This window comes from Phodopus roborovskii, unplaced genomic scaffold (genome assembly GCF_943737965.1).
Source record: "Phodopus roborovskii unplaced genomic scaffold, PHOROB, whole genome shotgun sequence".
In the NCBI taxonomy this organism is placed as follows: Eukaryota; Metazoa; Chordata; class Mammalia; order Rodentia; family Cricetidae; genus Phodopus; species Phodopus roborovskii.
Window position 1 is genome coordinate 30,943,093 of NW_026126416.1, and position 25,773 is coordinate 30,968,865.

The 25,773-nt window shown below is 51.5% G+C and overlaps 2 protein-coding genes across 3 annotated transcripts in view; one reads left to right on the forward strand and one right to left on the reverse strand.

Moving 5' to 3' along the window:
• Window positions 1-1,320: 1,320 nt before the first annotated feature.
• Shf (Src homology 2 domain containing F) lies at window positions 1,321-22,040 on the forward strand. 2 transcript variants are annotated; one of them, XM_051183532.1, is made up of 7 exons: window positions 1,321-1,834; window positions 10,179-10,320; window positions 13,517-13,723; window positions 15,198-15,338; window positions 16,623-16,794; window positions 16,933-17,052; window positions 21,765-22,040. In XM_051183532.1, the coding sequence occupies exons 1-7, from the start codon at window positions 1,340-1,342 to the stop codon at window positions 21,949-21,951; spliced, it is 1,464 nt and encodes a 487-aa protein (XP_051039489.1). In that variant the 5' UTR covers window positions 1,321-1,339; the 3' UTR covers window positions 21,952-22,040. The 2 variants fall into 2 exon arrangements, with proteins under 2 accessions (XP_051039489.1, XP_051039490.1); XM_051183533.1 differs by lacking the exon at window positions 15,198-15,338 and having other exon boundaries at window positions 1,322-1,834.
• Window positions 22,041-23,266: 1,226 nt separating this feature from the next.
• Duox1 (dual oxidase 1) overlaps window positions 23,267-25,773 on the reverse strand; it is a 31,687-nt gene continuing 29,180 nt past the window's right edge. The window contains exons 31-33 of the mRNA XM_051183534.1: window positions 24,695-24,850; window positions 24,476-24,604; window positions 23,267-23,882 (exon numbers count right to left, since the gene is read on the reverse strand). Of these exons, the coding sequence (XP_051039491.1) occupies window positions 23,760-23,882; window positions 24,476-24,604; window positions 24,695-24,850 (408 nt within the window). The 3' untranslated portion in view covers window positions 23,267-23,759. The remainder of the gene's footprint in view (window positions 23,883-24,475; window positions 24,605-24,694; window positions 24,851-25,773) is intronic.

A 25,773-nucleotide genomic window follows, 5' to 3' on the forward strand; every position in this document is an offset into this window, starting at 1 on the left:
GAGTACCCCCAGCTAGACCTGCAAAAATGATAATCTGTAATGTAACAAGGCACCCCCACCCCAGGAGATCGTGGGTCACATTACTGTATGAGAATTCATACATATTAGAATTTGCACACAGCAGAAATTTAACATATTTGAAATTCGGAATCATAGGAATAATACATTTGCTGTTTTCCCATCACACCCTTCTCCCTCAGCTTTAAACTCACTCCTCTTTGGAGACTTACCTGATTCTCTGCTCATACAAAAGGTGGTGCTAGTCCACAACTCAACCCTCTCTGAAGACCAGGACAGAGGTTAGCTAGTTTAAACCAGACTGAGCTTTTGTAGGGAATTCCTGGCCAGCTTAAATATGAGGCCCTATCTCATAAACAACCCATAAGCAACTGTAAGAGTGGAGAGACACAAAGGCAGTATGCAGAGCCAGTACCATGGTGTGGTAAATCAGATGGTTTCCCGGGAGGTGGGTGTGGGGAGGGGGAACTTGTTCGCCTTAGCTTCAGGGCTACAGAACTCCGCTTCGTTTCTAAGACGAAAGGCCATGCCCTGGGCATCACAGCAATATTGGAGCCCTGAGAGGGTAAGGGACTGCAGATTACTACATTGCGACTGTTCTCGAATTGATTTATTGACTGGTCTGTTTTTATTCTGTCACCAACCTGATTGACAAACCCAGGGCGTAGCTTGAGGGATTTCTTCAACTATCAGGGCTGTGTGGGCCTGCCGGGGGCAGGTGCGACCGTGGGTGGGAATTGTTTGTGCGAGGGTTGTTAGCATGTGAAGCGGGTGAGTGTGTGTGGAAACCAGAGCAATGGGTGTCTCCAGGGAATTAATTACATGCAATGTGAGAAGTGTGCCTGTATAGAAAAGCCACCTAGATTTGGGTATGAGCTGAGGGATAGGAGGAGGTAGGCGGGACTCCCAAGGCGAGAGCTGTAATCGGTACATCTAAACAACAGTTCCTTCCAAGACTCTTCTTCGGGAATGTTGTTTCCGAGTCTCTGGGGTTGTGGGGAGAAATAAGATGGGTGGGATGTGCCTGGGAGTTCGTCTTTCCGCGTCTGACGCAAAGTGGGAGCTGGAGAAGAGCAGATGGGACCACTGAGCGCCCCACAGGAGCACGCGCAGCGACACGTGAAAGATTCTTCCCCGGCGTGGCAATCGCACCCCGCACCCAGCTGTCTCCCATCCACTTCTCTAGAGTCCCGCGGTCCCCGTTAGGCGGAGGGCCCCGCCCCTCTTGTCACTGCGAGCCCCGCCCCCCGCCGGCGCAGCCCCGCCCCCTCTCGCCCCGCCCCCGCCGCCCGCGGTCTGGTGGCTCAGTTGGGAGGACCCCATGCTACTGAGCGGAGCTCCTCCTCCGGGCTCCGGCCCCGGGCCGCGGGCGCAGGGCAGCGCGGGGGGCGGCCCCGGGGGATCTCGCCGCGGGGCTGGGGGTGCAGGGGCTGGCCCGGGAGGGGGAGGCAGCGGTGGAGTCGCAAAGTGGCTGCGGGAGCACCTTGGCTTTCGCGGGGGCGGCGGCGGAGGGGGCGCCAAGCCCGCCCCCCCAGAGCCCGACTACCGCCCCCCAGCGCCCTGCCCGGCCGCGCCCCCTGCGCCGCCCCCGGACATCCTGGCCGCCTACAGGCTGCAGCGTGACCGCGACTTCGAGGACCCCTACTCCGGCAGCTCGTCCGTGTCCGCCGCCCTTTCCACCCCCGCCGCCCCTGGCCCCACTCCGCCCCCGCGCCACGGCTCACCCCCTCACAGACTCATTCGGGTCGAGACCCCGGGCCCCCCAGCGCCGCCTCCGGAGGAGCGGATCTCCGGACCCCATGCTAGCAACGACAGGGTGAGTGCTGCGCCAGGCGTGGGTGGCTTGGATGGGTGGTGGTCTGAGGTCTGGAGATTTGGAGAGGGACAAAGGTAGCTTGGCTGGGGCTCAGGCTTTAGCTGTCAATGTTTCTGGTCAACGCGGGGGCTCACATTTTAACCCCTTTGTTAGATTTTTCTGCCGCCTAATCTGAGCCCCAAACTGCTGTTTCCTGTTAGGTCCCCAGAACTGGTGTGACCTCCTCCCTCATGGGTACTCTCAGCTTCACAGCTTCTCCACAGTGATCTTGAAGCTTCCTAACGGATATTGGGAAGCATCCCCACCCCACCCTGCTCCCCTTTGCTGGTTTATGGCCTTTGTGCCCTCTACACAGCAGCAGCTTCTCTGCCCTTTGATCTCTGACTCTTCTCCCCTGCCGCCCCCCAAGGCAGAACCCGCACAAAGCTTTCCTCTCCTCCTCCTCTCTCCATCCTCCTTCCTCCCACCCTGTCCTGGAGTTCAGGCATGCTTGCAGTCTGAAGCCCCGGAGGGGAGCAGAAAAGTGAGATTTCTTATGTGAACACAGCAAGTGCTGGCCTTAGCCTCTTCCAGTGAGATTGGAGGTAGTGAGCTGTTGTACTGTGGACACCAAGATGAGCATTATGCAGTTCCTGCCGAAGAAACTCACCACTGGGATAGGGCACACTCTTTCTTGTGTCCCGTCCCCCTCTCCCCCCCCCCCCCCAGTAAGAGTACACTTGGTGGTCAGGACCTGTTGCCTAGTTAGGGCTGAGCAGCTAAGTCCATTTACCATCTCCGCTTGCCTTCCCTCTTCTTCGGTCCGTTCTGAGAGAGGCTGGAGCTTTTCTTGGATCTGTGGACACTGGGGGAAACAGGAAAACTCCCAACAGTTTGTTTCCCAGGACATCTGCCTGCCTTCTCAATTCAGGTTTTATCCTGTCCTGGAAGAGAGACAGCTGAAAGCAGTCCTTAGTCTCCCCCTGCCTACATTGAAAGATGGTAGGTAACTCTGTGAGCCACCGGCTGCTCTATTGCCTTCCACATGTCTGAGAACTAGTATTTCCAAGGGTTATTCACCTCTCCTCAGCAGAGGAGATTTTATCTGACTAGAGAGCAGTTAATGTCTGAATCCTCAGGTTTCAGAACTGGGGGTTTCAGCCAAGAGAGTACTGTTAGGTGAGGTGTCCTGGATAAGAGAGATCAGGCTGTTCTGTCTCCTTTCTAATTACCGTTTTGCTGCATGGTGTGATGGTGGCGTGGCAATGCAGCAGAGGGGAATAGCTAGGCCTTCCAACCCACTGACCAGTCAGTCTCCTCCGCTCTGGCCACTGGCTGTTGGCCCGTTGCCTAAGCTGTCCTTGGCTATTCTCCTCCCTGTAGTGGCTTAGGATGGCCTAACTGGCTGCCCACCAGGCTGTGGGTTCCTCCAGGCAAAGGTCCTTTTTTCTTTCTTTTTTTCCTTTATTTTCTCCCTCCCTCCCTCCTTCCCTCCCTTCCTTTCTTTCCTTGTCTCTGAAGTCTCTGACATGTGTCCTGAAATGGTGTTTGTCCATTCTCAGGGTAGCATGAGTGTCAGGGACTCCCAAGACACAGTTTTTCCACTTCCTCCCAGAAACTTCCAAGGAGGGAGCTGTGGCCATGCATGCAGACCCTGAGAGCCTTCTTGCTAAGGCTGCCTATGCTTCAGTTGGGTCAGCTCTGATCTGTGGGTTGTTCAGACCTGGGGGAGGGGGCTCACAAGAGGTGTCTGATTCTCTTGTCAGCCAGCCACAGAGATAGGAATGAAATCCAACAGGCTCTCCCAGGAACCACACAATCTGTGCTTTCTTTGGTGGGTGTGATAAAGGATCCAGGATGTGCCATCTGAGCTGTCCCAGGGGCTGACCTAGGGCTTCTCATTGTTCAGAGATCAATCAACTCCCTGCCATCTAGCAACAGACTTTGGGAAATCCCAGAGTCTTCCCTTGGGAAAAGCTAGGTCCAACAAGGTGCCTGAGCCCTTACCCTAAACCAAGTGGCCAGATGCCCCCAGGGCCTACTGAGTGGCTTGTACAGTGCCACCTATGGATCTCAGCTCCCACTGTACTGCTGCTTCTGTGCTGTGTGGCTGCTTCCTCCCTCTTCTCAGCCCTGCAGAGCTCCTTGGCTAGCAGAAAGAGGAACCAGAACACTCCATGTGAGGCTGTACCCTGAGGCTGGATTAAATGGGTAGAAATGTTTCTACACTAGGCTGGAGAAACCAAGGAGCTCACAGGGGAGGAGGCAGGAGGGAATGGGGATCTGGACAGGGCCCTGAAGACCCGAGGGTCCGTTAGCCTTCTTCCTATGCAGGATCTTTGGCTGCCAGCCCACCCTGAAACCCTGGTATAATTGGCAGAGACACAGAGCTGACCATCTGGCCAGGCTTGGCAGGGCAGGTGTGGGAACAGCAAGATCAACACCCCGCACCCGGCAGCTAGGGTCTGGCCAGATGGCCCCCAAAAGAACCCCCTCTGGTGCTGGGCCCTCATCCCGCCTCCAGACTTTGCTCTGGCAGAAGGGCCAGGGTGTTGGGCCTCCTCTTCATTCCTTCATTGTTCTCCAAGCTTTGACGGGAAAAAAGTGATCTAATTAGGAAAAAGGAATGAGGCTGTGATTAAATGAAGGCTGAGTTGCCTATCACATCTGCAGTGTGTCCTCTGTGATGCCAATAGAAAGTGAGAGCTGACATGGATAATAAAACAGGCGTCCTATATTGAAACCAGGCCTCTTACTTCTAGCTCATGGGTGAGGCCCTGGGGCTCTTAAGCACCCAGAAGTCCTATGTAGATAGATATTTCTCATTTTTATGGGGAAAGGCTCATAGCTCTCAGATTTTAACAGGGGTGTATAACCTCTCAAAGTAGTATTGAAAACTTTAAAAAAGATTTCATTAACGATTAAAGAAATATATGCATGTGTTTATGTGTATCTGTGTATGGTTTTGTATATGTGAATGTAGTGCCCTTGGAGGCCAGAAGAGGGCATCAGATTCCCCAGGAGCTGTAGCTACAGGAGGATGTGAACAGCCAGATGTGGATGCTGGGAACCAAACTCAGGTTGTTTTCGAGAAGAGTGTGTGTCCTTAACAACTGCATCATATCTCTAGTCCTATACTATGAACCTTTTAAAAAAAATGTAAACATGTATGTTGGGTGTTTGCTCACACACAGGCACACATGGGAAGGTCCGGATTTCTGGGAGTCCATTCTCTTCTTCTACCATATGGGTCGCAGGGATCGAACTGAGATAGGCTTGGTGGCAAGAACTTTATCCCTGGGCCAGCTTGCTAGCCCCAGTTTTGAGAACTTTTAATAACAGATGTACCACATAGGCTTGTGGTACTTGTGTTTAGAAAGGAGTGGGCAAGCAGGAAGAGTACAGTGAGGCAGGAGGTATCCGTGTTTGATCCCGGCATCCCTGACCTGATGTTAGTGTTAGGACCACTCTTAGCCAGTGTTCACTGAGTGTGGTGTGTCCTTTTGTGATGCTGGCCCAGGTGCTGGGAAGGATACTTGTATTTTTTTTCTTTTGAGGTTTTTCTCTTTCCTTTTCCCCCCCTTGAGCTTGCCTTCCCACGCCTGCACAGAATGTGGAAGTTTAATCAGCTTATCTTGTGCTTGTTCTGTGTTGGAGATAAAGGGGGAAAGTCATGGCAAAGGGAGAAGTCCAGGGGAGGAACTTCTATGGCCCAGTTAGACCAGCCCTGGGCTGGTTGTCTTTGTTATCGCTGGTGCTTCAAGGATGGCTAAAGAACACGACTGCTGATGGACTGTGGGGCCGGCCTGTTTCCTCGGTGCTGCCCCTCACACTGCAGAACCACAGTCTGGAACCAGCTCTCTAGGAGACATCTGCCCTGACTTGGCCAGTGTGACTTGCTCAAAAGCTGAGCCCTTGCACTCTGCCTTTTGAGAGCTGACAACAGGGGAGCCCCTGGTGCTCACAGATGGGAAATAAAGATGCCTTCGTTAAGCAAGTCCTGTCTGGGGCCAAGTGCTTAGAGGGCTACCTCCTGTGTGGTCTGCTTGTCCTCATCCCAGAACCAACGAGGCATTATGTAAGAGCAAAGATGGGTCCCAACTCCTGTGTGCCATGAGCTTGTGGCTAACTCCACAACACCTCGGGATTCTTCATCTTCCTAGAGCACATGTCTTGTGCCTGGTGCCATTTTCCAGCAGCTAATGTGTATTGGACCAGTCAGTGTTTCTATAAGAAAGAGTCTATCCCTGGGTTGTATGTGGGGAACCGAAGCACAGGGATGCTGAGTCCCATGTATAGGGCTTCTCAGCTAGCAAAAAGTAGCCCTGAAGTTTACAACACAGCAGGACTCTGGGCTGAGCACTGTGCCTGGGCCCTCGGCACGGCCACCAGTGCCCAGTGGAGAGATGGTATTCATGCAGCATTTGCTAAGTAGCCACACAAGACTCTGGAAGATGCAGTTCAGTGCTGGATTCAGTTTCCCAAGTACTAGGGCCTGGTGGGACTGTTTGAATGGAACTCAGACATGACACGCCTGAGGCCTTACAGGGGCTGGTGGCAGCAGCCACATGTCTGTGGCATTTGTTTTGTAAACATGGCATTGCTTTTAAATTAGAAAAGGGGAAGTAACCTGTATGTTTTAATTGGCATTTCCCAGGCATACACACTAGGAGAAGGTATTACAGTAAGTAGGAGCAGCAGGGGCAGATATGCGACCTCAGAAAAGTTAAGTACTATATTGTTAGCCACACTGATTAGTCCAGAGGTTTTCAGTGATGCAGATACATTGGGGGAATACTAAATTAACAGAATCAGACAGGAAGTGGTGTGTGTGTGTGTGTGTGTGTGTGTGTGTGTGTGTGTGTGTGTGTGTGTTTTCCTCAATTGCTGAAGATTGAACTGCTGCAGGGCAGGTCTTGTAATGCTGGGCAGATGCTGTTGTCATTGAGCAATGTCGTCAGCCACAAAAACATAAACCTAAAAATTGGCAGGGGGAAGGAGGGAATTGGAAACACCTGTAAAAAGGCACTAGACGTAAACTTGAAGCGGTGGTGGAGAAAATACGCAGTGAGAGATTTTGAGGACTGTGAAGTCTCCAAAGTACCTGTTCCTCCGCCCCCAGAACCCATGGGTAGGGTCTCGATCATGTTGCCTGGGCCAGCTGGAGAGTGGAAGATGGAAGCAGATGGTAGGCCTGTTAGCTACATTGGGAGAGGTGCAGGCAGGAAGGAGATTAAAAGGCAGACAGCTGCTCTGGGAAGGCCACTGCCCAACTGAACAGATGAGTGGCAGGGTCCTAGAGACAGCCTTACCGGAAGGCAGGAGAGAGAGCAGGGAGTGACACAGGGCCCTTTGAGTGGCTAGCAGCTACTTTACCTCCTTGTTAGGAAATAGCATTTTAGAGGCATGCCGCTAGAACACAGGTTATGTTTCAATATCACCTTTGTGTTAAGTGCCTTTCCAGTGCCCTAACTGGCAGTTCCTCCCATCTGCCCTTGATCCAGAGGCTTTGATCCCTATTCAAAAGTAGACTCTCCAGTGAGCCTGATCCTCCTACTGCCACTAGTCAGTCACTCAAAGATCAGAGTGACTGGAGTGGGGGTTGTGGCATATTGGTGTCACTTCTAGGACAGAACCCTGTGTCAGAGTTCTAGTAGATATGAATTCCGTATATCCTGTGTGTTGGGGCTGTGGTGGGTATTGGATAGAACAGTGGGCACATCAGGGTGGGGGGGTCAGGGAGCCACAAACAACAAATCATACTAGGTCAAACATAGTCCACATGGACCATTTATCTGTGAGCAGTTTATCCACCTGTAGACACAGAAGCACTGGGCAAGCAGGCCTGGCTCTGATTGGAATTTTCTGTGCCCAGAGTGGGTACCAGTCCTGCCAGCCTTCCCAGCTGGTAACTCTGCTGCCACTCCTGTTCTGGGCCTTGTGGGTAGCTCTCTGGATGCCCCAGCCCAGGGTGGGGGTCTGGGGCTTCCCAGAGCAGGGTGTGGAGCCAGGAGTGGAACAGAGGAGCCATTGAGCTGCCTGTAGAACTGCCACCTGGTTGCCCACAGGCACTGTCTGCTGGCGCTGGGGAAGCCCACACCAGCCTGGGAGAGGTCAGGACTCCAGGGAGGGGCAATGATGTGCAACTCTAACCAGGCTTACAGCAGGGAGGCCTAGAAGGACCCCGGGAAGGTGTTAAGGGATTGAGCTCACTGAGAAGCTTGTTAGAACCAAGTTTTGTTTAGAGACTCTTGGCCCTCCTTTCTGACCCCACTCTATCTAGGTTCATGTTTCCTCACACTTCTAAATCAGCCAGAAAAGAGTGCTTCCGTCCATCCCTCTCATCTTATGAGATGGATTTAACCATCATTACCAAGAGCTTTCAGTTCCTGGGTGCTTAGCTGAAAATGTGAGTGCTGCCCCCCTGGAAGTGCTCAGTCTGCCAGAAGACACCCAGTAAAACAGGTGTTTGTCACACAAAGTGATCAAAGCCCAGGTCCCTCACAGACCTGGAGAAATGTGGAAGGGCCTTCTGAGGGAAGAAAGATGAGTGAGGATTGGCCAGAACAGGAAGGGGATCCAGACAGAGAGGAAGCCAATGAATAAAACGAGCATAGTGCTTGCTTTCAGAGTGGTGGCCCAAAGAGCAAAGTAGAATCTTCTGTTCTTTAACCTTGAACGTTTTCCTTAAAACACTGGAGATTTGTCTGTTGTAAGGTTTAAGGATAATGTGTCAGGTGACTCAGACACATGTAGCGTGGCTGTCACGGAGGAGTCCGTGCCATCAGCTGACTGGCAGAGTTGCCAGCTGTGGGAGTGGGTGATTCTGTATTGCCACTGACCTGGGAGGAAAAAAAGCTGGGCATAGTGTGATGGATTTGAACAGATCCATTTGTTTCCTGGAGAAAGGAGGACCTAGGGGTGAAGGACTTGGGTGATGGTGGTGATACAACAGAAAGATTTTTCTAGTGCCTCAGTTAGTTGCTTATTGGAGCTAGAGAAACAAAAGGAGAGTTCCAGACTAGCAGATGGCTTGGGGCACTGATGGGTTGGTACTTGGAGCCGGCAGGTATGAAAGGAAGAAAAGGAGTTGAGGGCCAGACTAAAACAAGGTAGTGATAAACACCCAAGGATAAGATAGAGACAGCCACTGGGACAACCTCAGACCCATAGAAGGACCAGATGAGGTCAAAGGAATGGCCAAAGGGATGCTTCTTTCTTCATCTCATCCTTCTAGGGGTCCCCATTCCCAGATCCTCTCACCGAGGGCAGGGTGATCAGCTGGCTCCCACAGCTCTGGTCCAGCCCAGATCTGAAGTCTAGGCTTCAATTTGGTAAAATGCAGGCGTGACCTCTCCCTGTGCCACAGGTCCCAGAACCACTTCTTGATGTCACCGGCGACCTAGGCTTTGGCTTGGTGAGTCCTACCTTCTCATGCCCAGTTTGGAGAAAAACTCCATTGTCCTTAGCCCTACCCTGCCCTGAGCTTCTCAAGTTCATCTGGTCTGACTGGGAGAGGACTAACAGCTAATCACTGTATGACAAAGAGGTGGGAATCTGGGAAATGGAAAGCTAAGACTGGCTTTCTGTATCCTGGCCTCTGGGAATTCAGCGGGTATCTGTAGTATCCCAGGGTTCCCCAAGGCATTCTCTCCCAGGAGGCTGAGAAGCCCACTGGCTACACGCTGATAGCCCTGTACACAAATAGCAAAAGTTCCAAATTTGATTTTTCCATTTAAGCAGAATGGTTTTGGGAATGTTCCCTAACTACCTGTTCTCCAGTTTCTTCCAAGAGAGTGTGTGATACCCACATGACAAGGACACGATAAGGATCAAACAACAGAATGGTGACAAAGTGGTGTCTCTGCTTCCTTCTCTGTTTGTGTTTGGTTTGGTTTGGTTTTGGTTTGAGACAGGGTCTTACCATATAACTCTGGCTGGCTCGGTATTTAATATGTAGACCGGGCCTCTGCCTCCTGAGTGCTGGGGTTATGGGTGTGTGCTGTACCATCTGGTTTATTTTCTTCAAGGTCACTGGCTTTTTCTTCATTGAACATCTGGAGTGCGGCAGGAAGCTCTGTGCTAATCTCTGTTGCCTCCATGCTCTTCTCTTCCAACTCTTGCAACACATCTGTAACCAGTGCTTTTGAGTTCTCTCTCTTGTGCTACTGTGTATATATAGGCTTTTGTCCAGCTCAGACTCTCAGATAAACTTCTCAGACCCAGGAGCTTCTTGCTGGCTGTTTAGCCTAGGACATGACCACGAGACAGAAAATGAGCAGGAAAGAAAGAAGCCCCATCTCTACCTGGGGAATAGAGTGGCCTGCCCTTCTCTGAGCCTTGTTCTCTTTGCTGACTCCCACAGTTGGCAATCCTAGAAGACTATGCAGACCCATTTGATATTCAGGAAACTGCTGAAGGCTCAGGAGGAGCTTCAGTGGCTCCAGAGAAGGTCCCTGAAAATGATGGCTACATGGAGCCTTACGAAGCCCAGAAGATGATGGCTGGTAAGTACTGAGGATGGGGGAGATGCTCCCCGAGGCCTTGATTCTGCAATACAAGTCTAAGGATTGGTCCTGTGGTCCCTAGGAAATAGGGAGAAAACCTGTGCCAGGTCCTCAGGAATGTGCTCAGGATTTTGGAAGAGGTTTAAGGTGTGACACCTGAGGCCATAGAGGAGGCCATGTAAGCAAAGGTCCAGTAAAAGCACTGTAGACAAAGGATCAGGATGATGGCATAGATCAAGTCAAACATCCCCCAAAAGAGTCCGTCAGCAGCCTGGGAAGTGTGTGTTTGAATTGACGTTTTCAAAGGGGAACACTAATAGGTGTCATGGTGTGGAGCGAGTATTTCAGAAGTAGAGAAAAAAAGCATTGAGTCAGACCTGTCCTTGGGGAGAAGAGATCAAGAGATGACCCAGGGAAAGAGTTGGAGTGGGGGTGAACAAAGACCAGGCCAGGCCACGAGAAGTGCTGGCTGGTTCAGGCTCAGAGGTAGCCGAAGCCGAAAAGGCAGAGGCTGAAACGAAGGGTTTGGACTTGAGCCGAAGAAAGAAACAGGTTTAATCTGGCCTTTAAGGGGAGTTCTGAGGCCGTGGTTTACCGAATGGACTAGAAGAGCTGCCTGTCATAAAGTTGAGTTAGCAAGCTATTTCAGAAATGGTTGGGCTTGTTGCTTCTTGATATTGTTGTGTTTTGGGTTGTTTTTATGAGACATGGTGTCAATATGTAGTTCAAGCTGGCCTGGAACTTGTTATGTAGCTCAGGCTGGCTTCAGATTCCTGTCCTTACCTCCCAAGTGCTGGGATTACAGGCATGTGCTACCATGCCCGAGCCCAGTTGTTTGGGTTCTAAGGAGCCAATGATTAAAAATTCTTTCTTCCTCTCCTTAGAGGAAATAATTAAGAAGTAAGATTAAGGAAAGGGCTAAGAGAAATTAAAATGTCAGCTTTATTACTGATAAAGTTCATCGAAGACTATCACTTAGCAATGCTAACACAATGGGCTTCTTAATACTTCTCCAGAGAGTCAAACTTGTCCACTCAGGCTTGGTAACCTCACAGCATAGAAGAGAAAGAACCAGAATTAAATGTGTGTCTGCAAGAAGGCAGAGCTGAGGAAAAGAGTGATTATTCACTGGCCGATCGGATAAGCTGTCCTTCCCTTCTCCTTGTTAGAGATGGGTGAAGGGACAGAGTATCATCCCAGGAGGATTATTCCAGGGAACCCTGGAATCCTGAGCCTGAAAAGTGGAGGTTTGCCCTAGTAAAAGTCTAGATATGAAGAGATGAGGTTGAAAGTCAAGAGGTATTGGCCGTGAGCAAATGAGATTTAAAGAGAAGGAGCTAACGGGCCCCCAGACTGATAGCTGGGAAGCCAGCATGGGACTGACTCAGGCCCCCCTGAATATGGGTCTCAACCAGAAGGACTGAGCAGTCTAAGGGACCTCAGACAGTGGAGCCAGGATGTATCCCTGGTGCACAAGCGAACATATCCCCCATGGAGGGATAACTGCCTTAACCTAGAGACAGGAGAGAAGTCCTAGTCCCTACTTCAAATGACCTGTCAGATCTACATGACCTCACCTGGATGGCATTGCCCTACATGTGGAATTGGGGTGGGGGAGGGGAGGGGAGGGTGGTCAGGGTGCATGTGAGGGGGCAGAGAGGATAAGAGGGAGGGAGGGGGAACTGGGATGGGTATGAAAGGCAAAAATAAATAAATAAATGAAAAAAAAATAAAGGCAGACCTATCAAAATTACATCTGACCAAAAACAAACAAACAAACAAAAAAGAATGCCACAGGGGAGAGAGGGGCTGGAAAGATGGCACATTGGTTAAGAGCACAGACTGCTCTTGCAGAGGACCTGAGTTCATTTTCCCAGCACTCATCTATGGTAGCTCACAACAGCCTGTAACTCCAGCTCCAAGGGGATACAGCACCACTGGCCTCTGTGACCACCTTCTCTCATGTGCACGAACCTGTATCTAGATAAACACATACATATACTTAAAAACAAAAATAAATCTAAAATAAGGGGAAAATGCAATAGTGTCAGGCCCAAGGGAAACATTGTAGTGACCAAAAGTGGAGAAAATAAGAACACCACCCACCCTGTTTAGGTCTGAGAGATGACAGCATGAGCATGAGTGTCCTGGAATAATATGTGAAAAATGCACTTAGTGTGCATTTTTCTTTGGGGGCCCCTGCGGGGGGGGGGGGGAAATGGTCCTAGGCATTGAACCCAGGCCTCATGCATGCTAAGCAAGTGCTCTGCCACTGAGATACAGTAGTTGTACTAAAGTACACATTTTTGTACCACGTTAGCTCTGGGGCTTTTATCAGATGTGAGTCAGTGATCAAGAAGATTTCCTAGCTCTGGAGAAGGCAGTGAATCTGAAGGGAGCTGAGGTCAGAGCGAAGCATCCTTAACAGCTGTGGGAAGAGGGCCAAGGCTCCAAACACAGTGGTGCTGTAAGAGTGGGCAAGCAGCTCAGGAGTCAGGGAAGAAAAAAGTGAGTCCTGGGCTTGGGAACAGAGGCCAAGAGAGGATCCAGGAGAAAAGACCAGTGGGAGAGAAGACAGTGGATGACACTGACTTGTCAAAGGGGAAACTTGTTTGTTGTTTGGTTTTTCAAGACAGGGTTTCTCTGTGTTGCTTTGAAGACTGTCCTATTGCCTTGGAACTCACTCTGTAGACCAGGCTGGCCTTGAACTCACAGAGACCCTCCTGCCTCTGCCTCCTGAGTGCTGGGTTTAAAAGCGTGTGCCACCACCATCCGGCTCAAAGGGGAAATTTTAAGAGAAGAGGTTTGAGGTATTTGAGCAACAGACGGTTCCCTGGTTGTGATTATTTCCCCTGGACAGGAGTGGAGATGGAGGGATAGGGAAATGGAGCTGGGCACTAAGGAAGAGGTGGACTAGAGGGCAGCTGTGCCTCTGCTTCCTTCCCGTGCCCACGCCAGCTTCCCAGCTCCTGATAGCCATCCCGGGATCCTTCTCCTGCCCTTTACTTTGCTCCCTGTCTGCCACTTCCTCCCCTGGGTACCATACTTTGAGAGGCCAGGAAATGCTACGAGAGTGAAGGACCAGGACTTGTGACTGCTGAGTTCCCCCAGAGCAGGGCATCGGCTCTGAAGAAATACTACCAGAGATGGCCAGGGCTGTGCTTACTCACCACGTTTCTCCTTTTTGCCCTGGCAGAAATCCGGGGTTCTAAGGAGACAGCAGCCCAACCCCTCCCTCTCTATGACACACCCTATGAACCAGAGGATGAAGGGGCCAGCCCAGAAGGTGAGGGGACTCCCTGGCCCAGGGAATCCCGCCTGCCTGAGGATGATGAGAGACCTCCAGAAGAGTATGACCAGCCTTGGGAGTGGAAGAAGGAACGGATCTCCAAAGCCTTCGCTGGTGAGTCTTGCTGGCGAGGGCAGCTCTGCTGGGGCCTCTGAGCCCTTCCCAGGTTTAGGAGAATGGAAGGGTGGACCTAGGAACCACGCACAGTCTAGGAGCGGAGTTCTAGAGCAGGATAGTTGAGTTCTGTGCATGGGGTTGGGACTTGGGCAGTGTGGATGCAGCGCTGCGTGCAGGGTGTGGGCACAGGAGGTGTGAAGGCGCTTTCCTTCACCTCAGTTTGAGGCCAAGAAGGCTTGAGTTTTAGCTGCCTTGGGGATCTGGATAAAAATAAAGAAATTTCAATTGAGAATTATGAAATTTGTGGCATATGTTAAATACATTTGACAAAGAGAGTATTTAACACTTAAAATGATGAGAATACATGTGTGTATAACCTGGATTCTGAGGCTGTGTATCCAGCTGTAGGCCTTGCTTTACGAGGGGTGTTTGGCTTCAAGGGCATTTCTGGCCCACAGATGGAGGCTGTGAGGTTGCTAAATGAAGATCAGGTTTCTCCTGTCCCAACCACACCACTGTGTCCCAGGCCCAAGTCCACCATGGAAATGTGCATATTGGCAGTCTGAGATGGGTGGAGCGAGGGCCTGGAATTGGGAGAGGGCCTGAATCTTGAGGGCTTAGATGCCATTAGATTTCATTCCTGTTTCCATGTCCCTACACACACACACACACACACACACACACACACACACACACACACTCGTGCTCTCACACACACACACACACACAACCTCTCACACAGACAGCTCATCCTGAATCCAGCCCTGGGCTCTGCCCTCCCCTCTCCACCCTGGCAGCCAGACTGGGGAACCACAGGTTTCTGCTTTGCTTCCTGTAAAGCACACGCCCATCAAGGATGGGCCATTTATCTCCAGAGGTCTCCTTGGAGAATCAATACTGTTTGGATTGCTTAATAGGAAAATCTATGTTCATCATTAGGAAACCTCGTTAGTGGTCCTGCAGCCACCGGTGGCATCACTATTCTCGAGACTGGGAGGTGGAGAATTCAGTTTCAAAAAAAATTCATCTGCCCCAAGTCTGAGCATTCCAGATATCCCAAGGCTTTGCCCCAGTCTTGGGATCTACCAGTTCCCAGGCTGGGGGTGGGGGTGGGGTCAGGAAAGAAAAGGAGACAAGGGGTGTCAGGGAACTGGGTGTGGCCCTGGGAGGTGTGGGTAGCTCCTATCTGCGTGTTTCTACTCTCCTGGTCCTCTTGGTTCCTGGAAGCTAGTGAGGGGTGAAAGATTGGGGCTGATGGAGCAAGGCCCTGTGCCTTCCTGTTTGGTACTCAAGATTTCCACCTTTTCCTTACCAGGCAAGGCTGTACTAGTACTGGCCCTTGGAGGATCTCCTCTCCCTCCTCCCTTGCTGCCTGCACCTCCTCCTCTCTAGGCTGCTGCGTATCTTACCTCTGCCTCTCCCTGTCTCTGTCACCGTCTCTTTCTCTTCTCCCTTCTGCTGCGTGCTCCAGTTGACATAAAGGTCATCAAAGACCTACCTTGGCCTCCACCGGTGGGACAGCTGGATAGCAGCCCCTCCCTGCCTGATGGGGACAGGGACATCTCCGGTCCAGCTTCACCCCTCCCAGAGCCCAGCCTGGAGGACAGCAGCGGTGGGTCCTTTGGGGACTTGTGGCCAGGGTGATAGGTCCTTTACCCATTAGGCCCTGTGGGCGTGGGTTGGAAGAATCAATCCCCCTAGTTTTGGAGAGAGAACAGAAAGACAGTCCACATCCCTCTCTCACCACGTGTGCATGGTCTTTTGACAAAGGCCCTTTCCCAGTAGGTTCTGCACAACACCGCAGAAATCCACTGCTGTCAGCTATAATCCCAGCTCTTGGGGGGGGGGGGCTGAGGCAGGAGGACTGCCTTGAGTTTGAGGCCACACTGAGCTGCTGCATAGTTCCAGACCAGCCTGCAATAGGGTGGAACTGTGTCTACAAAAAAGAGGAATCCACTGTTTTAAAACTTAAGTTCTCTTTGGGTGGAGCTTTGCCTGCCAAGGCAGGTGTTTGTGAGCTATGGGGAAGTGCTGGCAATGGCATCTGGTGACTGAAGGACAGTAAGGTAGTCATTCATTCAAGAACTACAAGGAGAAAGGGCCTTGGTTGGGGCAAGAAAGAAGACATCAACTTCTACATCCAACTTACCCAGAATGAACAACCAAGGGTGTGTGTGGGTGTTGGTGTGTGTCTACAGGCTTGGGCATCTGTTGTACACTGTGCATGAGAATTCGTAGATAGAGAGAGTCACCTGTGCTTGTGTACCTGTGGGCATGTGACCCATTGGGGGTCCCCTTGTGCTGACTCGGCTCTAGTTCCTTGGCCTCTGTGGATGGGGGAGGAAAAACAATGGGCAGCGCACGGCCTTGGGGTGGAGAGGGCCGGCAGTCTGGCGGCTTTGGACAGGATTAGCCTGTCAGGATGGCACCAAGGGGAATCAGATAATTGTTCTCAGATCAATAAGTCATTTCTACAGAATGGCTTGGCAAGGCGATTTGGAGAACAGTAATGAACTCTGAGGAGGAGAAAGAAACAATATTATCAACATTGAAGCTACCCTGAGGGGGATGGAAGAAGGAAAAAAATGGTCAGCTGAGGGAGAAAGCTTAAGTGCTTTCTCATGTCTTGTCCTCCCTCGCCTGCCAGAGTAGACTGGGAGGCCCCAAAGGACCTGGTGTGGCTCAGCAACTGTATTCCCCCACCCCCATAGTGGCCTAGGCTTTTGTCCCTGGAGGCAGGCAGGCAGGCAGGCAGGCATGCAGGCCGTGAGCTTGCCCTCCCAGAATATGCCGTTGACCCTCTGGGGACTTGGAACAAGTAGGGTGGGGAACTGGCTGTTTGAGAGGGTCCAGCCTCTAGGGACCTCAGAGTCCATGATCACTATGTTCCTTACAGCCCAATTTGAAGGATCGGAGAAGAACTGCCTTTCACCTGGCCGGGAGGAGAAGGGACGGCTACCTCCCCGGCTTTCTGCTGGGATCCCCAAGTCAGCCAAGCCCCTGGGTGTGGAACCCAGCAGCCCCCTGGGGGAGTGGACAGATCCAGCACTGCCTCTGGAAAACCAGGTGTGAGTGTCTGTGTCCACTGGGGATTCCCTCCCTCTTCCTCCCCTCCTGGCACTGGCTTCCCTGTAGGGGACACCCAGTCCCTGGATGGCGGTGAGGGACCCAGCAGAGATGCCCTCCTTCCCCTCTTTCATCCTCAGCTGGTACCACGGGGCCATCAGCCGAACAGACGCCGAGAACCTGCTCCGGCTGTGCAAAGAGGCCAGTTACCTGGTGCGCAACAGTGAGACCAGCAAGAACGACTTCTCTCTCTCCCTCAAGTGAGTAGGGATGGCCGTGGGTAGGGCCCACTAGCCTGCGGGGCAGAAGAGGGTTCCAGTAGTCTCCAGGTCCAACCAGGCTGGGAAAGAACCACATGTCCTGTGTGAACATCTACTGCCTGGGGAGGCTGAAGTGTCCGAGACTCCTCAGCCGCTGTACTTGGAGGAAAAAGCACTTGAAGTGTAGTGTCCAATTCCAAAGTCTTCTTTCACTAGTTGTCCAACCTCTTAGTCCTTCCTTCCTTCCTTCCTTCCTTCCTCCTTCCTTCCTTCCTTCCTTCCTTCCTTCCTTCCTTCCTTCCTTCCTTTGTCTTTCTTTCATTCTTCGAGAAAGGGTTTCTCTTGTAGCTTTGGAGGCTGTCCTGGAACTCACTCTGCAGACCAGGCTGGCCTCAAACTCACAGAGATCCACCTGCCTCTGCCTCCTGAGTGCTGGAATTAAAAGCATGTGCCACCACCACCAGGCTAGGCCTCTGTTTCTTTACGATAAGATTGAATAAGAACCATTTTATTGGGAAGGATTAAATGAAATATTAGCACTTGACCTAGCATCTTAGCACCTAGCATGTTTTCAAGCACCACGCTAAGTGCTTAATGAATTATTATTGTAATCATTGATAAACCCTAACATGAAGAAGCACCAACAAGGAGATATAGGAGCTTTACTTGAAGTAGTCAGCGGGGTGAGATGGGGGTGGGGGTAGGTCTTGGGAGAAGAGTAAAGCAGTAGGTGCAAAGTCATTCCACTGAGTGAAGAACTCTGTGAGGGGAGAGAAAAAGGTGGCCAGGAAAGAACCCTCCTTTCCCATCAGCTTGCTCTATGGAGGCAGTTCTACAGCTCAGATTCAGACTCCTACGCTCTCCATAGTAGGATGGCCGGTGCACCTCTTGGCAACCAGGAATTCTACCTAGGATAGCCACATGAGTGGCCAGCTGGAGTGAGGGGTCCCATTTACCTCATGCCACATTCCCTGGAGCACTAGATACTGGTAAATGGCCCCTACACTTCAAACAAATCCAGGGGGTAGAACTGCATGCATTTAAGAGATGATTATTATGTTCACCAGAAGAGATCAGAAAAAAAGCATTAGAGGGAATTAAGTGGCCTTGGTTTTAATCTGGGGTTTTATAAAGCTAGCTGTCTAACCATAGATAGCATTTAACTTCTCTGGGCCTCAGGTTGTCCCCCTGCAGAATGAGCTGATACCATGGCTTGCTTCTAGCTCTTGTATTCTATAAGTCCAGAAGCTATAAAATCAAAGAGGATGTTGGAAAAATTCATTTGTCAAAAGTCTGATTTATACAACTTTAGGTGGTGCATTGTTATTAAGATTATAATTAAAATTCTTGGCACGTACTACCTAGCATATATACCATGTCCAAATCAACTACCACTAGGCTGATAAATCTTTTATACTGATGAAATAGATTCAAGGAGCTTTGTTACTTGCTCAAGGTCACCAGATAATAATTAAGTCTCCAAGCTGGGCGTGTTGATAGTAACTATAGTCTCAGTTACTCAGGAAGCTGAGGCACAATTCCGAATACCCAGGATTTCCAGGCCAGCCCAGAGACTGTTTCAAAATACACAAACACCAGGACCTAGCTCAGTCTTACTTTAGGAACCACACTGTTCAGTGACAGAGTTCCATCCCTCACCAGGTACCATATGCCAGAAATCTGGTACTGTCCAGCTCAAAGGGAGAACTGCCAAGGTTTGGATCTTTGGAGTGGAACTGGGCAACTGGGGGTGAGAGACTGCCTTAGTGTAGGGAATAAAAAGGCAGGGATGCTTGCTCCAGCTCTAGCTGATCTGGCCCCACAGGCTGTCTGCCAGGGTCTCGTTTGCATATAAATGGCTTCTCTGAAATACAATTATGGTTTCTCTTCTCTCCCTAATGGAAGGGCTTTCACTGGTAATTAAACAGCTTCCTCAAAGAGCCCTGTGGCCCAGTTGGTCCCACCCAACCCCCTGAGGGTCTGGCAAGGACCTTGCTGTGTCTTAATGGACCCTTGGGACTAGTCCCTGGAGGCTAAAAAGCACAGATACGCCCTCCTCCAGAGGTTGGTAATGCAGATGGAGGCCATGGTACCCTTTTGAGAAAGCGTCCTGTACAGGCTGAGAAAGGTAGTTCTCCCAAGTGGACTGTGGGAAGGAGGTCAACTTGTGAGGTGAGAGAAGACAGGGCCTACACTGCTTCCTACAGCACAGGGAAGCTGCAGCTTCCTACCCTACCTCCCCATTGCCCACAGATCTGTGTTGGCCTCATAGCCTTGGCTTCTTTCCCTTAGGGCCTGTGTGGTCACTGTGTACACCAGACAGTATCTCAGACCTACAGATGGCCTCACATCCTGATACATACCCAGGAAGATTCCTAAGGAAGAGTTCCCAGTGTAATAGATGTAGTCAAAGATATTTTTTTTTTTTTTTTTTTTTTTTTTTTTTTTTTTTGTACCCAGGTAGATGGGGTAACCTCACCTCTGGTGCAGGTCAGAGTGGAGGCAGCCTATAGATAGATTTTTGCTTGGGCCGTCAGCTCACACAAAACCACACAGAGACTTATTATGAAAGCTCGGCCTTGGCTTAGGCTTGTGCCTAACCTTCTAAGAACTTAAATTAACCCATGTCTTTTAAATTTACATTCTTTTATGTGGCTCCGATACTTTTACTTTGTACTGCCCTTCCTGCTTCATCCATGACTGGCTGGCCACCCCACCTTCTTCCCAGTGTTCTCTCTCTACCCGAAGTCCTGCCTAGCTATTGGCCAGCCAGCTATTTATTGGGTCAATCACAGCAATTTATCTTCACACAGTGTACAAATATCCCACAGCAGCCGCCTGTGTACTTGGTCCTGATTCCCCACACACAAGCCTCTCAACCCTCCCTCTTCTTGCTCCTCTGGGCTGAGAGCTCTACCAAACATCCCTTAGCCTATGCCTGTGGGTAAATTATAGACCCGGGGCCTGTCAGACTAGGCCTGTGGCAGTCTAGACATTGTTCTTGTTGAATGCTGCACCCCTATACTTTCTAATGCAGAGGGGGAGGGCATTTGAGAGATGGCTGGAACTGCTCAGCAGGTCACTGGAAGGCAGAAGGCTAGTTAGAACGGACTCTCTGGGTTGTTCAGGGAGATGGGAGAGGCAATGGAAGGTATACTCTTGTCAGCATTTTGGGGTACAGGTAAAAGAGGTCCAGTGACCTACTGTCGTTCTCAACAGCTTGAATCCCCCAGAGTTCTAGGGATCTCAACTCAGGCCAAGCCAGGATTGGTGACTTTGATATCAAAAGAATTTCAGGACTAGTCAATTTATGAAGTAAAGTTGAAGATTTTTATTAAAGTTGTTTTAGTATATAGTTAAGTACAAGGAGAAAAAAGACATGCTGAGAAGAAAATAAGATATGCTCGAGTGTGAGTTCAGGCTTCTGAAGGGAGAGGGTTCAGCTCATAGTCTTTTGTTTTGTCTTGGTTTTTACCATGGTCATATCTGGGATTGGGGTTGGGTCTGAAGTTACTGTCTTACTCCGGTGAGCCCCTGATAGGATTGCTATCACTAAAGTAAAAGTTTAACCCACAGGATACAGGAAGATGGGATGTCTTTGCTGTAAACAGGGTTTTGGTGGGGTTTTTTTTTTCTGCCTTTTCCCCCAACAATTTTCAGTCAAACCATAGAAAAAGAAATGAAGCCTTCCCCAAGAGCATACACATTCAGGCCTTAGGACCTGCTCCTACTTTAACATTCTATATTTGAAAGAAATATTAAGTTTGTGTCAGCAGCATTTAGAGCAAATGTCAATTGTGCAAGAATTCTTGCTGCTTTGCTGGCAAGAGGCTTCAGTCAGACTCCAGGATGAGGGACACCCCTGCCCTCTCACTCCCCTCAATTCTGAGATCTCTCTTTCTATCCTACCTCACTCTGAGTAACAGAGCCTCCAGATGATGTCACCCCAGGCCTACAGGGCTGGATGGATGAACTGAAGGGTCCCTTTAAGACCCAAGTAGTGAAGGGATGTCTCCAGGAGACTTTTGAGAGTTCTCAGATGTGGAGGGCTTTCAGATTAGTGTAGTCCCTCCCTAGACTTTGCAAAGGAGAGCTCCAACAAAGATTAGCTTGATTGTCACACCTGCATACTCTCCCTCCTGCCTGGGGCATCTGTGGCTCCCCAGGCATTACCAGGAACCCTTCACAGGTGCTTGCATATAGCTTAAGAGGGTGAGGGTAAGGCTGGACCTGTAATTCAGTTAGTAGGGTGTTTGCCCAACATGTACAAAGCCCCGGGTCCAGTCCTCGGCACCCCATAAACTGGCACACACCTGTAATCAAGAAGTAGAGACAGGAGGATCAGGGGTCCCTCTAGGTAGCAAATTTGGGGTTAACCTGACCTACATGTCTCTAAAACAAATCAAGGTAAGGTTAAACTGTCCTTGGCCGCAGGCTGATGGACTGAGATCACAGAACTGGAGGGCGCTGGTCACTGCACTTTTCACCAGCACACACCCTGTACACTCACCATACACACATTCTTGGCACACCCAGTATTCTCACCACAAAGTCAGTGTCTCATGCTACCTACACAACCCCCCCCCCCCCCCCACTTAAAGCTGGCTTTGGAACCACATTTGCCCTGGGCGGCAGGGTGGGGGGGGGGTGGAGGGAGGAAAGCAGGAGACTGGGAAGAACCCCTGGTCACCGGGTTCTCTTCCTCTTCCTAGGAGCAGCCAGGGTTTCATGCACATGAAGCTGTCACGGACCAAGGAACACAAGTACGTGTTGGGCCAGAACAGCCCACCCTTCAGCAGCGTCCCTGAAATCGTGCATCACTATGCTAGCCGCAAGCTGCCCATAAAGGGAGCGGAACACATGTCCCTGCTCTACCCTGTGGCCATCCGGACTCTGTAGCTGTGAGACCAGGGCACTATGATAGACCTGGACCCCGCTTTGTCACCTGCCGGAGGGCTGTGGTTCTTACCAAGGACATGATGTCACAACCCTGGTTTCCCCTTGTCCTAGGATCTAGGTGGGCGCTGAAAATTCCTTAATTTATTATAAAAGGGAAGGAATCCTGGGCCTTGGAGTAAAGGGGCTGTGTGTGGCTGGGAACAGAGGGAAGCCCGAGGAGGAGGAGGCGGCGGCGGAGGAGGCTCGAGGCTCCCGCCCCTGTCAGACTCTGGGGAGGAAGTGGCGACCTCCCGCACCACCACCCTCTGCCCCCTCCCCTCTCTCCATCCCCCCCAGCCCCTGTCCCCAGAGGACCCGCCCGGGCTCCGGGCCAGAGGCTCCACCAACCAGGCGTGGCCGCCGGCGCCGCCCAGGGGCTGACGGGCGGGGCGGGAAGGAGCGAGCGCAGACTGTTTATAAATCCGCGCTGGAGCTGACTCCGGCCGCCTGAGAAAAGCACTTCCAAAGCGTCCGTCCCTTCCTTTGAGCAGACGTCAAAACGTCCCCCGCCGCTCACGCCGGGCAGGGGGCGTCCAGGGCGCACCGCCCGCAGCCGGCTGTCCGGGAGGCGGAGGGACAAAGCGGGACGGGACTGGGCGGGCGGGCGGCGCTGCCACGCCGAAGGCTCGGCCCCTGACGGGCGGACGCCGCGGCGCTCGCTCTCGGCTCCCTCTGGTGGCCGGGCCTCAGCCGGAACCCGCGGCGCTAATGTGTGCCGCCAATCAGCTGGGAGCCTCTGACTCGGGCTATTTCCACCAAAGTGAGGATGTATGACCTGAGAAACGAGGGAATGGACTGAAATGTTTGGAATCGGGAATCTTCAGAAATTCTCCCGAGGGTTGTCCTGTCTTTAGTGACAGGAAGGGCAATTCACCGTTCTGCAGATGAGAAACCAGACCTAGAGGGGTTAGGGGACATCTATCCCCTCATGCTGCCAGAAGACCTAGAATAGGTAGAAGGAAGCCAGGACTGCAAGGCTAGAGACCCTTCTCTGCCCTTCCTGATTAGCCTTCAGCAGCCTAACACTGGCAGAGTGAGGAAGGGTAACCCTGGAGAGGAGAGAAGGGACCTCCATTGGGGTCTTTACTGCTTCTACCCTGTAGATACTGGCGAGATGTCTGGGCCACCCTGGCAAGCCCACTGGGTTTCCTTAGTCTCACCTTGAACCGAGGCAGGAAAAAGGAGCCTGAAGAAGATGGAAACTCATTTTATTTGCAAAAGAGTGGGGAGGTAGGGCTGAGGGGCACTGCTCTCGAAGGTATTGGGCAAGGAAAGTTCTGACTACGTTGTGCAATTAGGCTGTTCCCTGAGGCTTTCTATAAGTTGCCCCCGACCACTCTAAGACATCCCCCAACCGTTTTGAAAATGGGGAACCCAGAAGACAGGAAGGTCACAGAGTGAAGAAAGTTCAAACATGCCAGCATCCATACCACGACCTTATCCTCAGGCTCACAGTTACCTGTTTAAACCTGACAGCTTGTATGCTGAATTTTCCTTTTTCCTTAGAAAGATCCTCACTTTGTCCCAACCCAAAACGTCCCCTACTTCTGAACCTTTAGTTCTTAAACAGTGCCCTTCTCCAAGTTCAGATACGTTCTGGCCCTAGAGATCTCTGAGTCTACACATGATGCCTGGGCTTGGCTACCTGGACCAAGCTGGCAACCGGGAAGAGGGCCAAGGCTGAGGCAACCGGAAGAAAGTACTGGGTTAAGACAGGCCAAAGCCCTGCTCTGCTGGGCAGTAGTGGGCAGAGTTGCTGGGCAGGAGGCCTAGAAGTTCTCATAATGGTGAGAGAAATGAGTCCGGTCCTGCCTGTTGATGAGCTGACAGGCCTTCTCCACATTCTTGGTCATGCCAGGGGGACCACAACTAAATACTCCAATCTTTCGGACCTGTTGCAGAAGGAAAAACCAAAGGCAAACATGTTTACTGGCAGAGCTGGGTCAGTATTCAGACAAAGAGCAAGGCTCATGTTTAAGGTGTAGTCTAGCTCTCTGGCTCCGTTGAAAACCATCCAGTGTTCCCCCTGAAGGTATATTTTGTTCCATGCATGAGGGGGGCTGGCTCACTGTAAATCTAGCTCACTTTTGTGAGTGCTAGGTCACTGTAAAAAGGCCAACTTAATCAGTGTTCAAATCGAGGGACAGCTTGTTGTATGGGACCTGTGGCCAGCCCACTCACTGTTCATGGTGGAAATTAGTTCCATCTAGGGACAGGGTAGTCTTGTGTGCATACTAAGGAATATTTGTTATTCAGCTCTCCTGTTTGGTGGATGAATTTAAGCTTCACAGTCAGTAAATTTCTGTTCCCTTCCTTACCACCTTAGGGTGACCCTCTCCACCTGTGCATTTCCAGTCTGTAACCCACCAATCTCCTGAGGAATAGGTACACAGCTGTGCCATCTTTCCTTGACAGAGCTGGTTGAGGAGCTTTGCTCAGACCCAAGGAGCAAGGAGAAGAGAACCAAGATGTGGAGTGGACTTACCTGGGGGTGAACTTCCTGCAGAGAGTTGAAGAAAGGCTCAAAGGGAGGGCGGCCAAAGTGGGTGACAGAGCGCAGGCCCGTGAACAAACTCCTGTTCAGCACCTTCTGGAAGTGCCGCTCACAGATGTACTGGGGAAGAAGGAAGTCAGGAGAGGGTCACAGCCGGGCACAGCTGGAGCCAACCCTTGGCCCTCATAGAGTCCCACCTGCCCTGCCTACCAGCATGGTGGTCCTGAGGTCAAACTTCTCAGCCAGCTGGGTAATGTAGATGTGCACAGACACCAGGTCCTGGTGGTCGTTCTCCTCCACCTCCCGGATGATGTCAGCCAGCCACTCAAACTGCCGCTGAGTCCTCGTCACCCAAATGAAGTAGATCTGAGGGCACACGCTGGGGATCAGGGCCAGCTCAGCTTGGCCTCCCTACATGTCAGGGACCTCAACACAGAACCCTGACCTAAGCCAGTTTGTGCCTGTTCCTAGGCCACCTGGGAAATAGAACGTATGGGAAGTAGGCCGAGGTTCTGAGGTCAGAGATGGGTTACCCTCGGATGGAGAGAGGTAGAACAGGAGAGGCACCCTGGGACCAGACCGAAGATCCTTCCTCAGCTGAGCTGAGGGTCTTTTGGGTCAGAAGCAACTTCCTCAGGCCAAGCCCATTCCAGAACTTCCTTCAGTGGGTGCAGCCAGGACAGGAGGCTAGCCCCCTCTGAACAGCTGTCTAGAGGCAGAACTTTGACCTGAAGGGCAGTTCACCACAGAGCAGCCACCTTCGGGATCCCCAGCTGCCTGAGATATGGTGAAAGGCAGGCTCGCCTGGGGGGAAGTCTGGGTGGATGGGGGGAGCCAACTTCAACTTTGAAGAGGAAAAGCCAGGTGCTGCAGGTGAAGGAACAAAGGAGAGGGCACTGAAGGACAGGAAAGGGGCTGTCACCCTTTGAGTGCTGACAGCATGTAGGCTGGGCCTCTGCCTGCTGCATTCCAGCACACCTGATTCACTCCCAGGCCCACAGAGACAAGCAGGGGCCTGCCATTGGGTCCTAACTACAGAAAAAGGGCCTGTGTGGAGGGGGCCTGAAGGCTTGGCTGTGCTGCTAGGGCCAACCCTCCTGCAAGCCCTACCATGGCACCTCCCCTCAACCCTGAGACCTGAGCCAGTTTTACTTGTGCCCCACCCCAAAGGTGTTCTTCCCTCTCCCCGCCAGCACTCCAAGGGCTGGCCTCTTCTGGATGAGGGAATGCAGTTTCGTTGGTTGGTTGCGTGTTTTGTTTTACCTCCCTCAGTCCTTCCTGGAGGGACT